General features: G+C 55.0%; 1 protein-coding gene across 1 annotated transcript in view; it reads left to right on the plus strand.

Annotated features, from left to right (window-relative positions):
- The window catches only part of LOC147095704 (uncharacterized), a 280778-nt gene that overhangs the window by 58681 nt on the left and 206241 nt on the right, over window positions 1–15856 (plus strand). The window contains exons 17-18 of the mRNA XM_085974754.1: window positions 14549–14593; window positions 14686–14739. Coding sequence (XP_085830880.1) covers window positions 14549–14593; window positions 14686–14739 — 99 coding nt within the window. The remainder of the gene's footprint in view (window positions 1–14548; window positions 14594–14685; window positions 14740–15856) is intronic.

Raw genomic sequence — 15856 nt, forward strand, 5'->3', positions numbered from 1 at the left:
ATCAGTGTGTGGGTGACGGACCCTCTCATTCTCTCTCAGTCCCAATCAGTGTGTGGGTGACGGACCCTCTCATTCTCCCTCAGTCCCAATCAGTGTGTGGGTGACAGACCCTCTCATTCTCTCTCAGTCCCAATCAGTGTGTGGGTGACGGACCCTCTCATTCTCCCTCAGTCCCAATCAGTGTGTGGGTGATGGACCCTCTCATTCTCCCTCAGTCCCAATCAGTGTGTGGGTGACGGACCCTCTCATTCTCTCTCAGTCCCAATCAGTGTGTGGGTGACGGACCCTCTCGTTCTCCCTCAGTCCCAATCAGTGTGTGGGTGACGGACCCTCTCATTCTCCCTCAGTCCCAATCAGTGTGTGGGTGACGGACCCTCTCGTTCTCCCTCAGTCCCAATCAGTGTGTGGGTGACGGACCCTCTCGTTCTCCCTCAGTCCCAATCAGTGTGTGGGTGACGGACCCTCTCATTCTCCCTCAGTCCCAATCAGTGAGGGTGACGGACCCTCTCATTCTCCCTCAGTCCCAATCAGTGTGTGGGTGACGGAACCTCTCATTCTCCCTCAGTCCCAATCAATGTGTGGGTGACGGACCCTCTCATTCTCCCTCAGTCCCAATTAGTGAGGGTGACGGACCCTCTCATTCTCTCTGAGTCCCAATCAGTGTGTGGGTGACGGACCCTCTCATTCTCCCTCAGTCCCAATCCGTGAGTGGGTGACGGACCCTCTCATTCTCCCTCAGTCCCAATCAGTGTGTGGGTGACGGACCCTCTCATTCTCTCTCAGTCCCAATCAGTGTGTGGGTGACGGACCCTCTCATTCTCTCTCAGTCCCAATCAGTGTGTGGGTGACGGACCCTCTCATTCTCCCTCAGTCCCAATCAGTGTGTGGGTGACGGACCCTCTCATTCTCTCGCAGTCCCAATCAGTGTGTGGGTGACGGACCCTCTCATTCTCCCTCAGTCCCAATCAGTGTGTGGGTGACGGACCCTCTCATTCTCCCTCAGTCCCAATCAGTGTGGGTGAGGGACCCTCTCATTCTCGCTCAGTCCCAATCCGTGTGTGGGTGACGGACCCTCTCATTCTCTCTCAGTCCCAATCAGTGTGTGGGTGACGGACCCTCTCATTCTCTCTCAGTCCCAATCAGTGTGTGGGTGACGGACCCTCTCATTCACCCTCAGTCCCAATCCGTGTGTGGGTGACGGACCCTCTCATTCTCTCTCGGTCCCAATCAGTGTGTGGGTGACGGACCCTCTCATTCTCTCTCAGTCCCAATCAGTGTGTGTGTGACGGACCCTCTCATTCTCTCTCAGTCCCAATCAGTGTGTGGGTGACGGACGCTCTCATTCTATCTCAGTCCCAATCAGTGTGTGGGTGACGGTCCCTCTCATTCTCCCTCAGTCCCAATCAGTGTGTGGGTGACGGACCCTCTCATTCCCCCTCGGTCCCAATCAGTGTGTGGGTGACGGACCCTCTCAATCTCTCTGTCCCAGTCAGTGTGTGAGTGACGGACCCTCTCATTCTCTCTCAGTCCCAATCAGTGTGTGGGTGACGGACCCTCTCATTCTCCCTCAGTCCCAATCAGTGTGTGGGTGACGGACCCTCTCATTCTCTCTCAGTCCCAATCAGTGTGTGGGTGACGGACCCTCTCATTCTCTCTCAGTCCCAATCAGTGTGTGGGTGACGGACCCTCTCATTCTCTCTCAGTCCCAATCAGTGTGTGAGTGACGGACCCTCTCATTCTCTCTCAGTCCCAATCAGTGTGTGGGTGACGGACCCTCTCATTCTCCCTCAGTCCCAATCAGTGTGTGGGTGACGGACCCTCTCATTCTCTCTCAGTCCCAATCAGTGTGTGGGTGATGGACCCTCTCATTCTCCCTCAGTCCCAATCAGTGTGTGGGTGACGGACCCTCTCATTCTCCCTCAGTCCCAATCAGTGTGTGGGTGACGGACCCTCTCATTCTCCGTCAATCCCAATCAGTGTGTGGGTGACGGACCCTCTCGTTCTCCCTCAGTCCCAATCAGTGTGTGGGTGACGGACCCTCTCATTCTCCCTCAGTCCCAATCAGTGTGTGGGTGACGGACCCTCTCATTCTCTCTCCGTCCCAATCAGTGTGTGGGTGACGGACCCTCTCATTCTCTCTCAGTCCCAATCAGTGTGTGGGTGACGGCCCCTCTCATTATCCCTCAGTCCTCATCAGTTTGTGGGTGACGGACCCTCTCATTCTCTCTCAGTCCCAATCAGTGTGTGGGTGATGGACCCTCTCATTCTCCCTCAGTCCCAATCAGTGTGTGGGTGACGGACCCTCTCATTCTCCGTCAATACCAATCAGTGTGTGGGTGACGGACCCTCTCGTTCTCCCTCAGTCCCAATCAGTGTGTGGGTGACGGACCCTCTCATTCTCTCGCAGTCCCAATCAGTGTGTGGGTGACGGACCCTCTCATTCTCTCTCAGTCCCAATCAGTGAGTGGGTGACGGACCCTCTCATTCTCCCTCAGTCCCAATCAGTGTGTGGGTGACGGACCCTCTCATTCTCCCCTAGTTCCAATCAGTGTGTGGGTGACGGACCCTCTCATTCTCCCCTAGTTCCAATCAGAGTGTGGGTGACGGACCCTCTCATTCTCTCTCAGTCCCAATCAGTGTGTGGGTGATGGACCCTCTCATTCTCCCCTAGTTCCAATCAGAGTGTGGGTGACGGACCCTCTCATTCTCTCTCAGTCCCAATCAGTGTGTGGGTGACGGACCCTCTCATTCTCTCTCAGTCCCAATCAGTGTGTGGGTGACGGACCCTCTCATTCTCCCTCAGTCCCAATCAGTGTGTGGGTGACGGACCCTTTCATTCTCTCGCAGTCCCAATCAGTGTGTGAGTGACGGACCCTCTCATTCTCTCTCAGTCCCAATCAGTGTGTGGGTGACGGACCCTCTCATTCTCCCTCAGTCCCAATCAGTGTGTGGGTGACGGACCCTTTCATTCTCTCGCAGTCCCAATCAGTGTGTGAGTGACGGACCCTCTCATTCTCTCTCAGTCCCAATCAGTGTGTGGGTGACGGACCCTCTCATTCTCCCCTAGTTCCAATCAGTGTGTGGGTGACGGACCCTCTCATTCTCTCTCAGTCCCAATCAGGGTGTGGGTGACGGACCCTCTCATTCTCTCGCAGTCCCAATCAGTATGTGGGTGACGGACCCTCTCATTCTCCCCTAGTTCCAATCAGTGTGTGGGTGACGGACCCTCTCATTCTCTCTCAGTCCCAATCAGTGTGTGGGTGACGGACCCTCTCATTCTCTCTCAGTCCCAATCAGTGTGTGGGTGACAGACCCACTCATTCTCTCTCTGTCCCAATCACTGTGTGGGTGACGGACCCCCTCATTCTCTCTCAGTCCCAATCAGTGTGTGGGTGACGGACCCTCATTCTCCCTCAGTCCCAATCAGTGTGTGGGTGACGGACCCTCTCATTCTTCCTCAGTCCCAATCAGTGTGAGGGTGACGGACCCTCTCATTCTCCCTCAGTCCCAATCAGTGTGAGGGTGACGGACCCTCTCATTCTCTCTCAGTCCCAATCAGTGTGGGTGACGGACCCTCTCATTCTCCCTCAGTCCCAATCAGGGTGTGGGTGACGGACCCTCTCATTCTCTCTCAGTCCCAATCAGTGTGTGGGCGACGGACCCTCTCATTCTCCCTCAGTCCCAGTCAGTGTGTGGGTGACGGACCCTCTCATTCTCTCTCAGTCCCAGTCAGTGTGTGGGTGACGGACCCTCTCATTCTCTCTCAGTCCCAATCAGTGTGTGGGTGACAGACCCTCTCATTCTCCCTCAATCCCAATCAGTGTGTGGGTGACGGACCCTCTCATTCTCCCTCAGTCCCAATCAGTGTGTGGGTGACGGACCCTCTCATTCTCCCTCAGTCCCAATCAGTGTGTGGGTGACGGACCCTCTCATTCTCCCTCAGTCCCAATCAGTGTGTGGGTGACGGACCCTCTCATTCTCCCTGAGTCCCAATCAGTGTGTGGGTGACGGACCCTCTCATTCTCTCTCTGTCCCAATCAGTGTGTGGGTGACGGACCCTCTCATTCTCTCTCTGTCCCAATCAGTGTGTGGGTGACGGACCCTCTCATTCTCCCTCAGTCCCAATCAGTGTGTGGGTGACGGACCCTCTCATTCTCTCTCAGTCCCAATCAGTGTGTGGGTGACGGACCGTCTCATTCTCTCTGAGTCCCAATCTGTGTGTGGGTGACGGACCCTCTCATTCTCTCTCAGTCCCAATCAGTGAGGGTGACGGACCCTCTCATTCTCCCTCAGTCCCAATCAGTGTGTGGGTGACGGACCCTCTCATTCTCCCTCAGTCCCAATCAGTGAGGGTGACGGACCCTCTCATTCTCCCTCAGTCCCAATCAGTGTGTGGGTGACGGACCCTCGCATTCTCCCTCAGTCCCAATCAGTGTGTGGGTGACGGACCCTCTCATTCTCCCCCAGTCCCAGTCAGTGTGTGGGTGACGGACCCTCTCATTCTCCCTCAGTCCCAATCAGTGTGTGGGTGACGGACCCTCTCATTCTCTCTCAGTCCCAATCAGTGTGTGGGTGACGGACCCTCGCATTCTCCCTCAGTCCCAATCAGTGTGTGGGTGACGGACCCTCTCATTCTCCCCTAGTCTCAATCAGTGTGTGGGTGACGGACCCTCTCATTCTCTCTCAGTCCCAATCAGTGTGTGGGTGACGGACCCTCTCATTCTCCCTCAGTCCCAATCAGTGTGTGGGTGATGGACCCTCTCATTCTCCCTCAGTCCCAATCAGTGTGTGGGTGACGGACCCTCTCATTCTCTCTCAGTCCCAATCAGTGTGTGGGTGACGGACCCTCTCATTCTCCCTCAGTCCCAATCAGTGTGTGGGTGACGGACCCTCTCATTCTCCCTCAGTCCCAATCAGTGTGTGGGTGAGGGACCCTCTCATTCTCCCTCAGTCCCAATCAGTGAGGGTGACGGACCCTCTCATTCTCCCTCAGTCCCAATCAGTGTGTGGGTGACGGACCCTCTCATTCTCCCTCAGTCCCAATCAATGTGTGGGTGACGGACCCTCTCATTCTCCCTCAGTCCCAATTAGTGAGGGTGACGGACCCTCTCATTCTCTCTCAGTCCCAATCAGTGTGTGGGTGACGGACCCTCTCATTCTCCCTCAGTCCCAATCAGTGTGTGGGTGACGGACCCTCTCATTCTCTCTGAGTCCCAATCAGTGTGTGGGTGACGGACCCTCTCATTCTCCCTCAGTCCCAATCCGTGAGTGGGTGACGGACCCTGTCATTCTCCCTCAGTCCCAATCAGTGTGTGGGTGACGGACCCTCTCATTCTCTCTCAGTCCCAATCAGTGTGTGGGTGACGGACCCTCTCATTCTCTCTCAGTCCCAATCAGTGTGTGGGTGACGGACCCTCTCATTCTCCCTCAGTCCCAATCAGTGTGTGGGTGACGGACCCTCTCATTCTCTCTCAGTCCCAATCAGTGTGTGGGTGACGGACCCTCTCATTCTCCCTCAGTCCCAATCAGTGTGAGGGTGACGGACCCTCTCATTCTCCCTCAGTCCCAATCAGTGTGTGGGTGACGGACCCTCTCATTCTCTCGCAGTCCCAATCAGTGTGTGGGTGACGGACCCTCTCATTCTCCCTCAGTCCCAATCAGTGTGTGGGTGACGGACCCTCTCATTCTCCCTCAGTCCCAATCAGTGTGGGTGAGGGACCCTCTCATTCTCGCTCAGTCCCAATCCGTGTGTGGGTGACGGACCCTCTCATTCTCTCTCAGTCCCAATCAGTGTGTGGGTGACGGACCCTCTCATTCACCCTCAGTCCCAATCCGTGTGTGGGTGACGGACCCTCTCGTTCTCTCTCAGTCCCAATCAATGTGTGGGTGACGGACCCTCTCATTCTCTCTCGGTCCCAATCAGTGTGTGGGTGACGGACCCTCTCATTCTCTCTCAGTCCCAATCAGTGTGTGGGTGACGGACCCTCTCATTCTCTCTCAGTCCAAATCAGTGTGTGGGTGACGGACCCTCTCATTCTCTCTCAGTCCCAATCAGTGTGTGGGTGACGGACCCTCTCATTCTCTCTCAGTCCCAATCAGTGTGTGGGTGACGGACCCTCTCATTCTCCCTCAGTCCCAATCAGTGTGTGGGTGACGGACCCTCTCATTCTCCCTCAGTCCCAATCAGTGTGTGGGTGACGGACCCTCTCATTCTCCCTCAGTCCCAATCAGTGTGTGGGTGACGGACCCTCTCATTCCCCCTCGGTCCCAATCAGTGTGTGGGTGACGGACCCTCTCAATCTCTCTGTCCCAGTCAGTGAGTGAGTGACGGACCCTCTCATTCTCTCTCAGTCCCAATCAGTGTGTGGGTGACGGACCCTCTCATTCTCCCTCAGTCCCAATCAGTGTGTGGGTGACGGACCCTCTCATTCTCTCTCAGTCCCAATCAGTGTGTGGGTGACGGACCCTCTCATTCTCTCTCAGTCCCAATCAGTGTGTGGGTGACGGACCCTCTCATTCTCTCTCAGTTCCAATCAGTGTGTGGGTGACGGACCCTCTCATTCTCTCTCAGTCCCAATCAGTGTGTGAGTGACGGACCCTCTCATTCTCTCTCAGTCCCAATCAGTGTGTGGGTGACAGACCCTCTCATTCTCTCTCAGTCCCAATCAGTGTGTGGGTGACGGACCCTGTCATTCTCCCTCAGCCCCAATCAGTGTGTGGGTGACGGACCCTCTCATTCTCCCTCAGTCCCAATCAGTGTGTGGGTGACGGACCCTCTCATTCTCCCTCAGTCCCAATCGGTGTGTGGGTGACGGACCCTCTCATTCTCCCTCAGTCCCAATCAGTGTGTGGGTGACGGACCCTCTCATTCTCCCTCAGTCCCAATCAGTGTGTGGGTGACGGACCCTCTCATTCTCCCTCAGTCCCAATCAGTGTGTGGGTGACGGACCCTCTCATTCTCCCTCAGTCCCAATCAGTGTGTGGGTGACGGACCCTCTCATTCTCTCTGAGTCCCAATCAGTGTGTGGGTGACGGACCCTCTCATTCTCCCTCAGTCCCAATCAGTGTGTGGGTGACGGACCCTCTCATTCTCTCTCCGTCCCAATCAGTGTGTGGGTGACGGACCCTCTCATTCTCCCTCAGTCCCAATCAGTGTGTGGGTGACGGACCCTCTCATTCTCTCTCAGTCCCAATCAGTGTGTGGGTGACGGACCCTCTCATTCTCCCTCAGTCCCAATCAGTGTGTGGGTGACGGACCCTCTCATTCTCCCTCAGTCCCAATCAGTGTGTGGGTGACGGACCCTCTCATTCTCCGTCAATCCCAATCAGTGTGTGGGTGACGGACCCTCTCGTTCTCCCTCAGTCCCAATCAGTGTGTGGGTGACGGACCCTCTCGTTCTCCCTCAGTCCCAATCAGTGTGTGGGTGACGGACCCTCTCATTCTCTCTCCGTCCCAATCAGTGTGTGGGTGACGGACCCTCTCATTCTCTCTCAGTCCCAATCAGTGTGTGGGTGACGGACCCTCTCATTCTCCCTCAGTCCCAATCAGTGTGTGGGTGACGGCCCCTCTCATTCTCCCTCAGTCCTCATCAGTTTGTGGGTGACGGACCCTCTCATTCTCTCTCAGTCCCAATCAGTGTGTGGGTGATGGACCCTCTCATTCTCCCTCAGTCCCAATCAGTGTGTGGGTGACGGACCCTCTCATTCTCCGTCAATACCAATCAGTGTGTGGGTGACGGACCCTCTCGTTCTCCCTCAGTCCCAATCAGTGCGTGGGTGACGGACCCTCTCATTCTCCCTCAGTCCCAATCAGTGTGTGGGTGACGGACCCTCTCATTCTCTCTCAGTCCCAATCAGTGAGTGGGTGACGGACCCTCTCATTCTACCTCAGTCCCAATCAGTGTGTGGGTGACGGACCCTCTCATTCTCCCCTAGTTCCAATCAGTGTGTGGGTGACGGACCCTCTCATTCTCCCCTAGTTCCAATCAGTGTGTGGGTGACGGACCCTCTCATTCTCCCCTAGTTCCAATCAGAGTGTGGGTGACGGACCCTCTCATTCTCTCTCAGTCCCAATCAGTGTGTGGGTGATGGACCCTCTCATTCTCCCCTAGTTCCAATCAGAGTGTGGGTGACGGACCCTCTCATTCTCTCTCAGTCCCAATCAGTGTGTGGGTGACGGACCCTTTCATTCTCTCGCAGTCCCAATCAGTGTGTGGGTGACGGACCCTCTCATTCTCTCGCAGTCCCAATCAGTATGTGGGTGACGGACCCTCTCATTCTCCCCTAGTTCCAATCAGTGTGTGGGTGACGGACCCTCTCATTCTCTCTCAGTCCCAATCAGTGTGTGGGTGACGGACCCTCTCATTCTCTCTCAGTCCCAATCAGTGTGTGGGTGACGGACCCCCTCATTCTCTCTCTGTCCCAATCACTGTGTGGGTGACGGACCCCCTCATTCTCTCTCAGTCCCAATCAGTGTGTGGGTGACGGACCCTCTCATTCTCCCCTAGTCCCATTCAGTGTGTGGGTGACGGACCCTCTCATTCTCCCTCAGTCCCAATCAGTGTGTGGGTGATGGACCCTCTCATTCTCCCTCAGTCCCAATCAGTGTGTGGGTGACGGACCCTCTCATTCTCTCTCAGTCCCAATCAGTGTGTGGGTGACGGACCCTCTCATTCTCTCTCAGTCCCAATCAGTGTGTGGGTGACGGACCCTCATTCTCCCTCAGTCCCAATCAGTGTGTGGGTGACGGACCCTCTCATTCTTCCTCAGTCCCAATCAGTGTGAGGGTGACGGACCCTCTCATTCTCCCTCAGTCCCAATCAGTGTGTGGGTGACGGACCCTCTCATTCTCTCTCAGTCCCAATCAGTGTGTGGGTGACGGACCCCCTCATTCTCTCTCTGTCGCAATCACTGTGTGGGTGACGGACCCCCTCATTCTCTCTCAGTCCCAATCAGTGTGTGGGTGACGGACCCTCTCATTCTCCCCTAGTCCCATTCAGTGTGTGGGTGACGGACCCTCTCATTCTCTCTCAGTCCCAGTCAGTGTGTGTGTGACGGACCCTCTCATTCTCTCTCAGTCCCAATCAGTGTGTGGGTGACGGACCCTCTCATTCTCCCTCAGTCCCAATCAGGGTGTGGGTGACGGACCCTCTCATTCTCCCTCAGTCCCAATCAGTGTGTGGGTGACGGACCCTCTCATTCTCCCTCAATCCCAATCAGTGTGTGGGTGACGGACCCTCTCATTCGCTCTCAGTCCCAGTCAGTGTGTGTGTGACGGACCCTCTCATTCTCTCTCAGTCCCAATCAGTGTGTGGGTGACGGACCCTCTCATTCTCCCTCAGTCCCAATCAGGGTGTGGGTGACGGACCCTCTCATTCTCCCTCAGTCCCAATCAGTGTGTGGGTGACGGACCCTCTCATTCTCCCTCAATCCCAATCAGTGTGTGGGTGACGGACCCTCTCATTCTCCCTCAGTCCCAATCAGTGTGTGGGTGACGGACCCTCTCATTCTCCCTCAGTCCCACTCAGTGTGTGGGTGACGGACCCTCTCATTCTCTCTCTGTCCCAATCAGTGTGTGGATGATGGACCCTCTCATTCTCTCTCAGTCCCAATCAGTGTGTGGGTGACGGACCGTCTCATTCTCTCTGAGTCCCAATCAGTGTGTGGGTGACAGACCCTCTCATTCTCTCTCAGTCCCAATCAGTGAGGGTGACGGACCCTCTCATTCTCCCTCAGTCCCAATCAGTGTGTGGGTGACGGACCCTCTCATTCTCCCTCAGTCCCAATCAGTGAGGGTGACGGACCCTCTCATTCTCCCTCAGTCCCAATCAGTGTGTGGGTGACGGACCCTCTCATTCTCCCTCAGTCCCAATCAGTGTGTGGGTGACGGACCCTCTCATTCTCCCTCAGTCCCAATCAGTGTGTGGGTGACGGACCCTCTCATTCTCCCTCAGTCCCAATCAGTGTGAGGGTGACGGACCCTCTCATTCTCCCTCAGTCCCAATCAGTGTGAGGGTGACGGACCCTCTCATTCTCTCTCAGTCCCAATCAGTGTGTGGGTGACAGACCCTCTCATTCTCCCTCAGTCCCAATCAGGGTGTGGGTGACGGACCCTCTCATTCTCTCTCAGTCCCAATCAGTGTGTGGGCGACGGACCCTCTCATTCTCCCTCAGTCCCAGTCAGTGTGTGGGTGACGGACCCTCTCATTCTCTCTCAGTCCCAGTCAGTGTGTGGGTGACGGACCCTCTCATTCTCTCTCAGTCCCTATCAGTGTGTGGGTGACGGACCCTCTCATTCTCCCTCTGTCCCAATCAGTGTGTGGGTGACGGACCCTCTCATTCTCCCTCAGTCCCACTCAGTGTGTGGGTGACGGACCCTCTCATTCTCTCTCTGTCCCAATCAGTGTGTGGATGACGGACCCTCTCATTCTCTCTCAGTCCCAATCAGTGTGTGGGTGACGGACCGTCTCATTCTCTCTGAGTCCCAATCAGTGTGTGGGTGACGGACCCTCTCATTCTCTCTCAGTCCCAATCAGTGAGGGTGACGGACCCTCTCATTCTCCCTCAGTCCCAATCAGTGTGTGGGTGACGGACCCTCTCATTCTCCCTCAGTCCCAATCAGTGTGGGTGACGGACCCTCTCATTCTCCCTCAGTCCCAATCAGTGTGTGGGTGACGGACCCTCTCATTCTCCCTCAGTCCCAATCAGTGTGTGGGTGACGGACCCTCTCATTCTCCCTCAGTCCCAATCAGTGTGGGTGACGGACCCTCTCATTCTCTCTCAGTCCCAATCAGTGTGTGGGTGACGGACCCTCTCATTCTCCCGTAGTCCCAATCAGTGTGTTGGTGACGGACCCTCTCATTCTCCCTCAGTCCCAATCAGTGTGTGGGTGACGGACCCTCTCATTCTCCCTCAGTCCCAATCAGTGTGTGGGTGACGGACCCTCTCATTCTCTCTCAGTCCCAATCAGTGTGTGGGTGACGGACCCTCTCATTCTCCCTCAATCCCAATCAGTGTGTGGGTGACGGACCCTCTCATTCTCCCTCAGTCCCAATCAGTGTGTGGGTGACGGACCCTCTCATTCTCCCTCAGTCCCAATCAGTGAGGGTGACGGACCCTCTCATTCTCCCTCAGTCCCAATCAGTGTGTGGGTGACGGACCCTCTCATTCTCTCTCAGTCCCAATCTGTGTGTGGGTGACGGACCCTCTCATTCTCTCTGAGTCCCAATCAGTGTGTGGGTGACGGACCCTCTCATTCTCCCTCAGTCCCAATCCGTGAGTGGGTGACGGACCCTCTCATTCTCCCTCAGTCCCAATCAGTGTGTGGGTGACGGACCCTCTCATTCTCTCTCAGTCCCAATCAGTGTGTGGGTGACGGACCCTCTCATTCTCTCTCAGTCCCAATCAGTGTGCTGCTGACGGACCCTCTCATTCTCCCTCAGTCCCAATCAGTGTGTGGGTGACGGACCCTCTCATTCTCTCTCAGTCCCAATCAGTGTGTGGGTGACGGACCCTCTCATTCTCTCGCAGTCCCAATCAGTGTGTGGGTGACGAACCCTCTCATTCTCCCCTAGTTCCAATCAGTGTGTGGGTGACGGACCCTCTCATTCTCTCTCAGTCCCAATCAGTGTGTGGGTGACGGACCCTCTCATTCTCTCTCAGTCCCAATCAGCGTGTGGGTGACGGACCCCCTCATTCTCTCTCAGTCCCAATCAGTGTGTGGGTGACGGACCCCCTCATTCTCTCTCAGTCCCAATCAGTGTGTGGGTGACGGACTCTCTCATTCTCCCCTAGTCCCAATCAGTGTGTGGGTGACGGACCCTCTCATTCTCCCTCAGTCCCAATCAGTGTGTGGGTGATGGACCCTCTCATTCTCCCTCAGTCCCAATCAGTGTGTGGGTGACGGACCCTCTCATTCTCTCTCAGTCCCAATCAGTGTGTGGGTGACGGTCCCTCTCATTCTCTCTCAGTCCCAATCAGTGTGTGGGTGACGGACCCTCATTCTCCCTCTGTCCCAATCAGTGTGTGGGTGACGGACCCTCTCATTCTCTCTCCGTCCCAATCAGTGTGTGGGTGACGGACCCTCTCATTCTCCCTCAGTCCCAATCAGTGTGTGGGTGACGGACCCTCTCATTCTCTCTCAGTCCCAATCAGTGTGTGGGTGACGGACCCTCTCATTCTCCCTCAGTCCCAATCAGTGTGAGGGTGACGGACCCTCTCATTCTCCCTCAGTCCCAATCAGTGTGTGGGTGACGGACCCTCTCATTCTCTCTCAGTCCCAATCAGTGTGTGGGTGACGGACCCTCTCATTCTCCCTCAGTCCCATTCAGTGTGTGGGTGACGGACCCTCTCATTCTCCCTCAGTCCCAATCAGTGTGTGGGTGACGGACCCTCTCATTCTCCCTCAGTCCCAATCAGTGTGTGTGTGACGGACCCTCTCATTCTCTCTGTCCCAGTCAGTGTGTGAGTGACGGACCCTCTCATCCTCTCTCAGTCCCAATCAGTGTGTGGGTGACGGACCCTCATTCTCCCTCTGTCCCAATCAGTGTGTGGGTGACGGACCCTCTCATTCTCTCTCCGTCCCAATCAGTGTGTGGGTGACGGACCCTCTCATTCTCTCGCAGTCCCAATCAGTGTGTGGGTGACGGACCCTCTCATTCTCTCTCAGTCCCAATCAGTGTGTAGGTGACGGACCCTCTCATTCTCTCGCAGTCCCAATCAGTGTGGGTGACGGACCCTCTCATTCTCCCCTAGTCCCACTCAGAGTGAGGGTGACGGACCCTCTCATTCTCCCTCAGTCCCAATCAGTGTGTGGGTGACGGACCCTCTCATTCTCCCTCAGTCCCAATCAGTGTGGGTGAGGGACCCTCTCATTCTCGCTCAGTCCCAATCCGTGTGTGGGTGACGGACCCTCTCATTCTCTCTCAGTCCCAATCAGTGTGTGGGTGACGGACCCTCTCATTCTCTCTCAGTCCCAATCAGTGTGTGGGTGATGGACCCTCTCATTCTCCCCTAGTTCCAATCAGAGTGTGGGTGACGGACCCTCTCATTCTCTCTCAGTCCCAATCAGTGTGTGGGTGACGGACCCTCTCATTCTCTCTCAGTCCCAATCAGTGTGTGGGTGATGGACCCTCTCATTCTCCCTCAGTCCCAATCAGTGTGTGGGTGACGGACCCTCTCATTCTCCCTCAGTCCCAATCAGTGTGTGGGTGACGGACCCTCTCATTCTCTCGCAGTCCCAATCAGTGTGTGGGTGACGGACCCTCTCATTCTCTCGCAGTCCCAATCAGTGTGTGGGTGACGGACCCTCTCATTCTCCCCTAGTTCCAATCAGTGTGTGGGTGACGGACCCTCTCATTCTCTCTCAGTCCCAATCAGTGTGTGGGTGACGGACCCTCCCATTCTCCCTCAGTCCAAATCAGTGTGTGGGTGATGGACCCTCTCATTTTCTCTCAGTCCCAATCAGTGTGTGGGTGACGGACCCTCTCATTCTCTCTCAGTCCCAATCAGTGTGTGGGTGACGGACACTCTCATTCTCCCCTAGTTCCAATCAGTGTGTGGGTGACGGACCCTCTCATTCTCCCTCAGCCCCAATCAGTGTGTGGGTGACGGACCCTCTCATTCTCTCTCAGTCCCAATCAGTATGTGGGTGACGGACCCTCTCATTCTCCCTCAGTCCCAATCAGTGTGTGGGTGACGGACCCTCTCATTCTCCCTCAGTCCCAATCAGTGTGTGGGTGACGGACCCTCTCATTCTCCCTCAGTCCCAATCAGTGTGTGGGTGACGGACCCTCTCATTCTCCCTCAGTCCCAATCAGTGTGTGGGTGACGGACCCTCTCATTCTCTCTCAGTCCCAATCAGTGTGTGGGTGACGGACCCTCTCATCCTCTCTCAGTCCCAATCAGTGTGTGGGTGACGGACCCTCTCATTCTCTCTCAGTCCCAATCAGTGTGTGGGTGACGGACCCTCTCATTCTCCCCTAGTTCCAATCAGTGTGTGGGTGACGGACCCTCTCATTCTCCCTCAGTCCCAATCAGTGTGTGGGTGACGGACCCTCTCATTCTCTCGCAGTCCCAATCAGTGTGTGGGTGACGGACCCTCTCATTCTCCCCTAGCGCAGTATCAAATGGCTGTGAGTGCACCTCACGAACCGATGTCTAGATTTGGCACCTTTTGGCCTTACCAAGTCCAATTCCCAGGGTGTGGCTATTGTAGGACTTAGTAAGCATCGCACTGGTTCAGTAGTGTGTTATAATGCTTTAGCTGAGGTTCATTGATGGGGCAACATAGAGGGAACTTTGATCGACATCTAATTGAGGTTTCCCTGGCATTAGAGTACTTGTTTGAGTGTCGAAAGTGGGAGTCCCCCATCCCTCATCTTGTGGGCGACATATCTCCCTTTTTTTTCACGACTTCTGTTCGGCAGGAGAACTGGTAGAGCTGTGAGAAAGTTCTTGGGCTGATTCTGCCCTGTTTGTAACATGTCCCAACAGCTAGTTTCATTGTCAGGACTGAATGTTGTTAACAAACGTCTCTTCTGTGTTTCAGGGTGTGCGTGGAATGGACGGCCCACATGGCCCCAAAGGAAACCTTGTACGTGATTTCTGTTTTAAATTTCCATTCATCAATTTGTCCTTCTCTCAGTGCTGGGAATCTGAATGTCTGATCTGATTTATCTCAAACAGGGGCCTCAAGGAGAACCGGGACCACCTGGTCAACAAGGGATCCCCGGAGCTCAGGTAATCTGCCAACCTCATTGTCCAGGCACAGGCCTGGTCTATAAACAGAGTGCCATTCCCTACCTGGTACAGACCTGGTCTACAAACAGTGTGCCATTCCCTACCTGGTACAGACCTGGTCTATAAACAGTGTGCCATTCCCTACCTGGTACAGACCTGGTCTATAAACAGTGTGCCATTCCCTACCTGGTACAGACCTGGTCTATAAACAGTGTGCCATTCCCTACCTGGTACAGACCTGGTCTATAAACAGTGTGCCATTCCCTACCTGGTACAGACCTGGTCTATAAACAGTGTGCCATTCCCTACCTGGTACAGACCTGGTCTATAAACAGTGTGCCATTCCCTACCTGGTACAGACCTGGTCTATAAACAGTGTGCCATTCCCTACCTGGTACAGACCTGGTCTATAAACAGCGTGCCATTCCCTACCTGGTACAGACCTGGTCGATAAACAGTGTGCCATTCCCTGCCTTGTACAGACCTGGTATATAAACAGTGTGCCATTCCCTACCTGGTACAGACCTGGTCTATAAACTGTGTGCCATTCCCTGCCTGGTACAGACCTGGTATATAAACAGTGTGCCATTCCCTACCTGGTACAGACCTGGTCTATAAAGTGTGTGCCATTCCCTACCTGGTACAGACCTGGTCTATAAACAGTGTGCCATTCCCTACCTAGTACAGACCTGGTCTATAAACAGTGTGCCATTCCCTACCTGGTACAGACCTGGTCTATACACAGTGTGCCAGTCCCTACCTGGTACAGACCTGGTATATAAACAGTGTGCCATTCCCTACCTGGTACACACCTGGTCTATAAACAGTGTGCCATTCCCTACCCGGTGCAGACCTGGTCTATAAACAGTGTGCCATTCCCTACCTGGAACAGACCTGGTCTATAAACAGTGTGCCATTCCCTACCCGGTGCAGACCTGGTCTATAAACAGTGTGCCATTCCCTACCTGGAACAGACCTGGTTTATAAACAGTGTGCCATTCCCTACCTGGTACAGACCTGGTCAATAAACAGTGTGCCATTCCCGACCTGGTACAGACCTGGTCTATAAACTGTGTGCCATTCCCTACCTGGTACAGACCTGGTATATAAACAGTGT

This window comes from Somniosus microcephalus, unplaced genomic scaffold, assembly GCF_052327205.1.
Source record: "Somniosus microcephalus isolate GS21.2 unplaced genomic scaffold, FLI_Smic_1.0 unresolved_chr1, whole genome shotgun sequence".
NCBI lineage: Eukaryota > Metazoa > Chordata > Chondrichthyes > Squaliformes > Somniosidae > Somniosus > Somniosus microcephalus.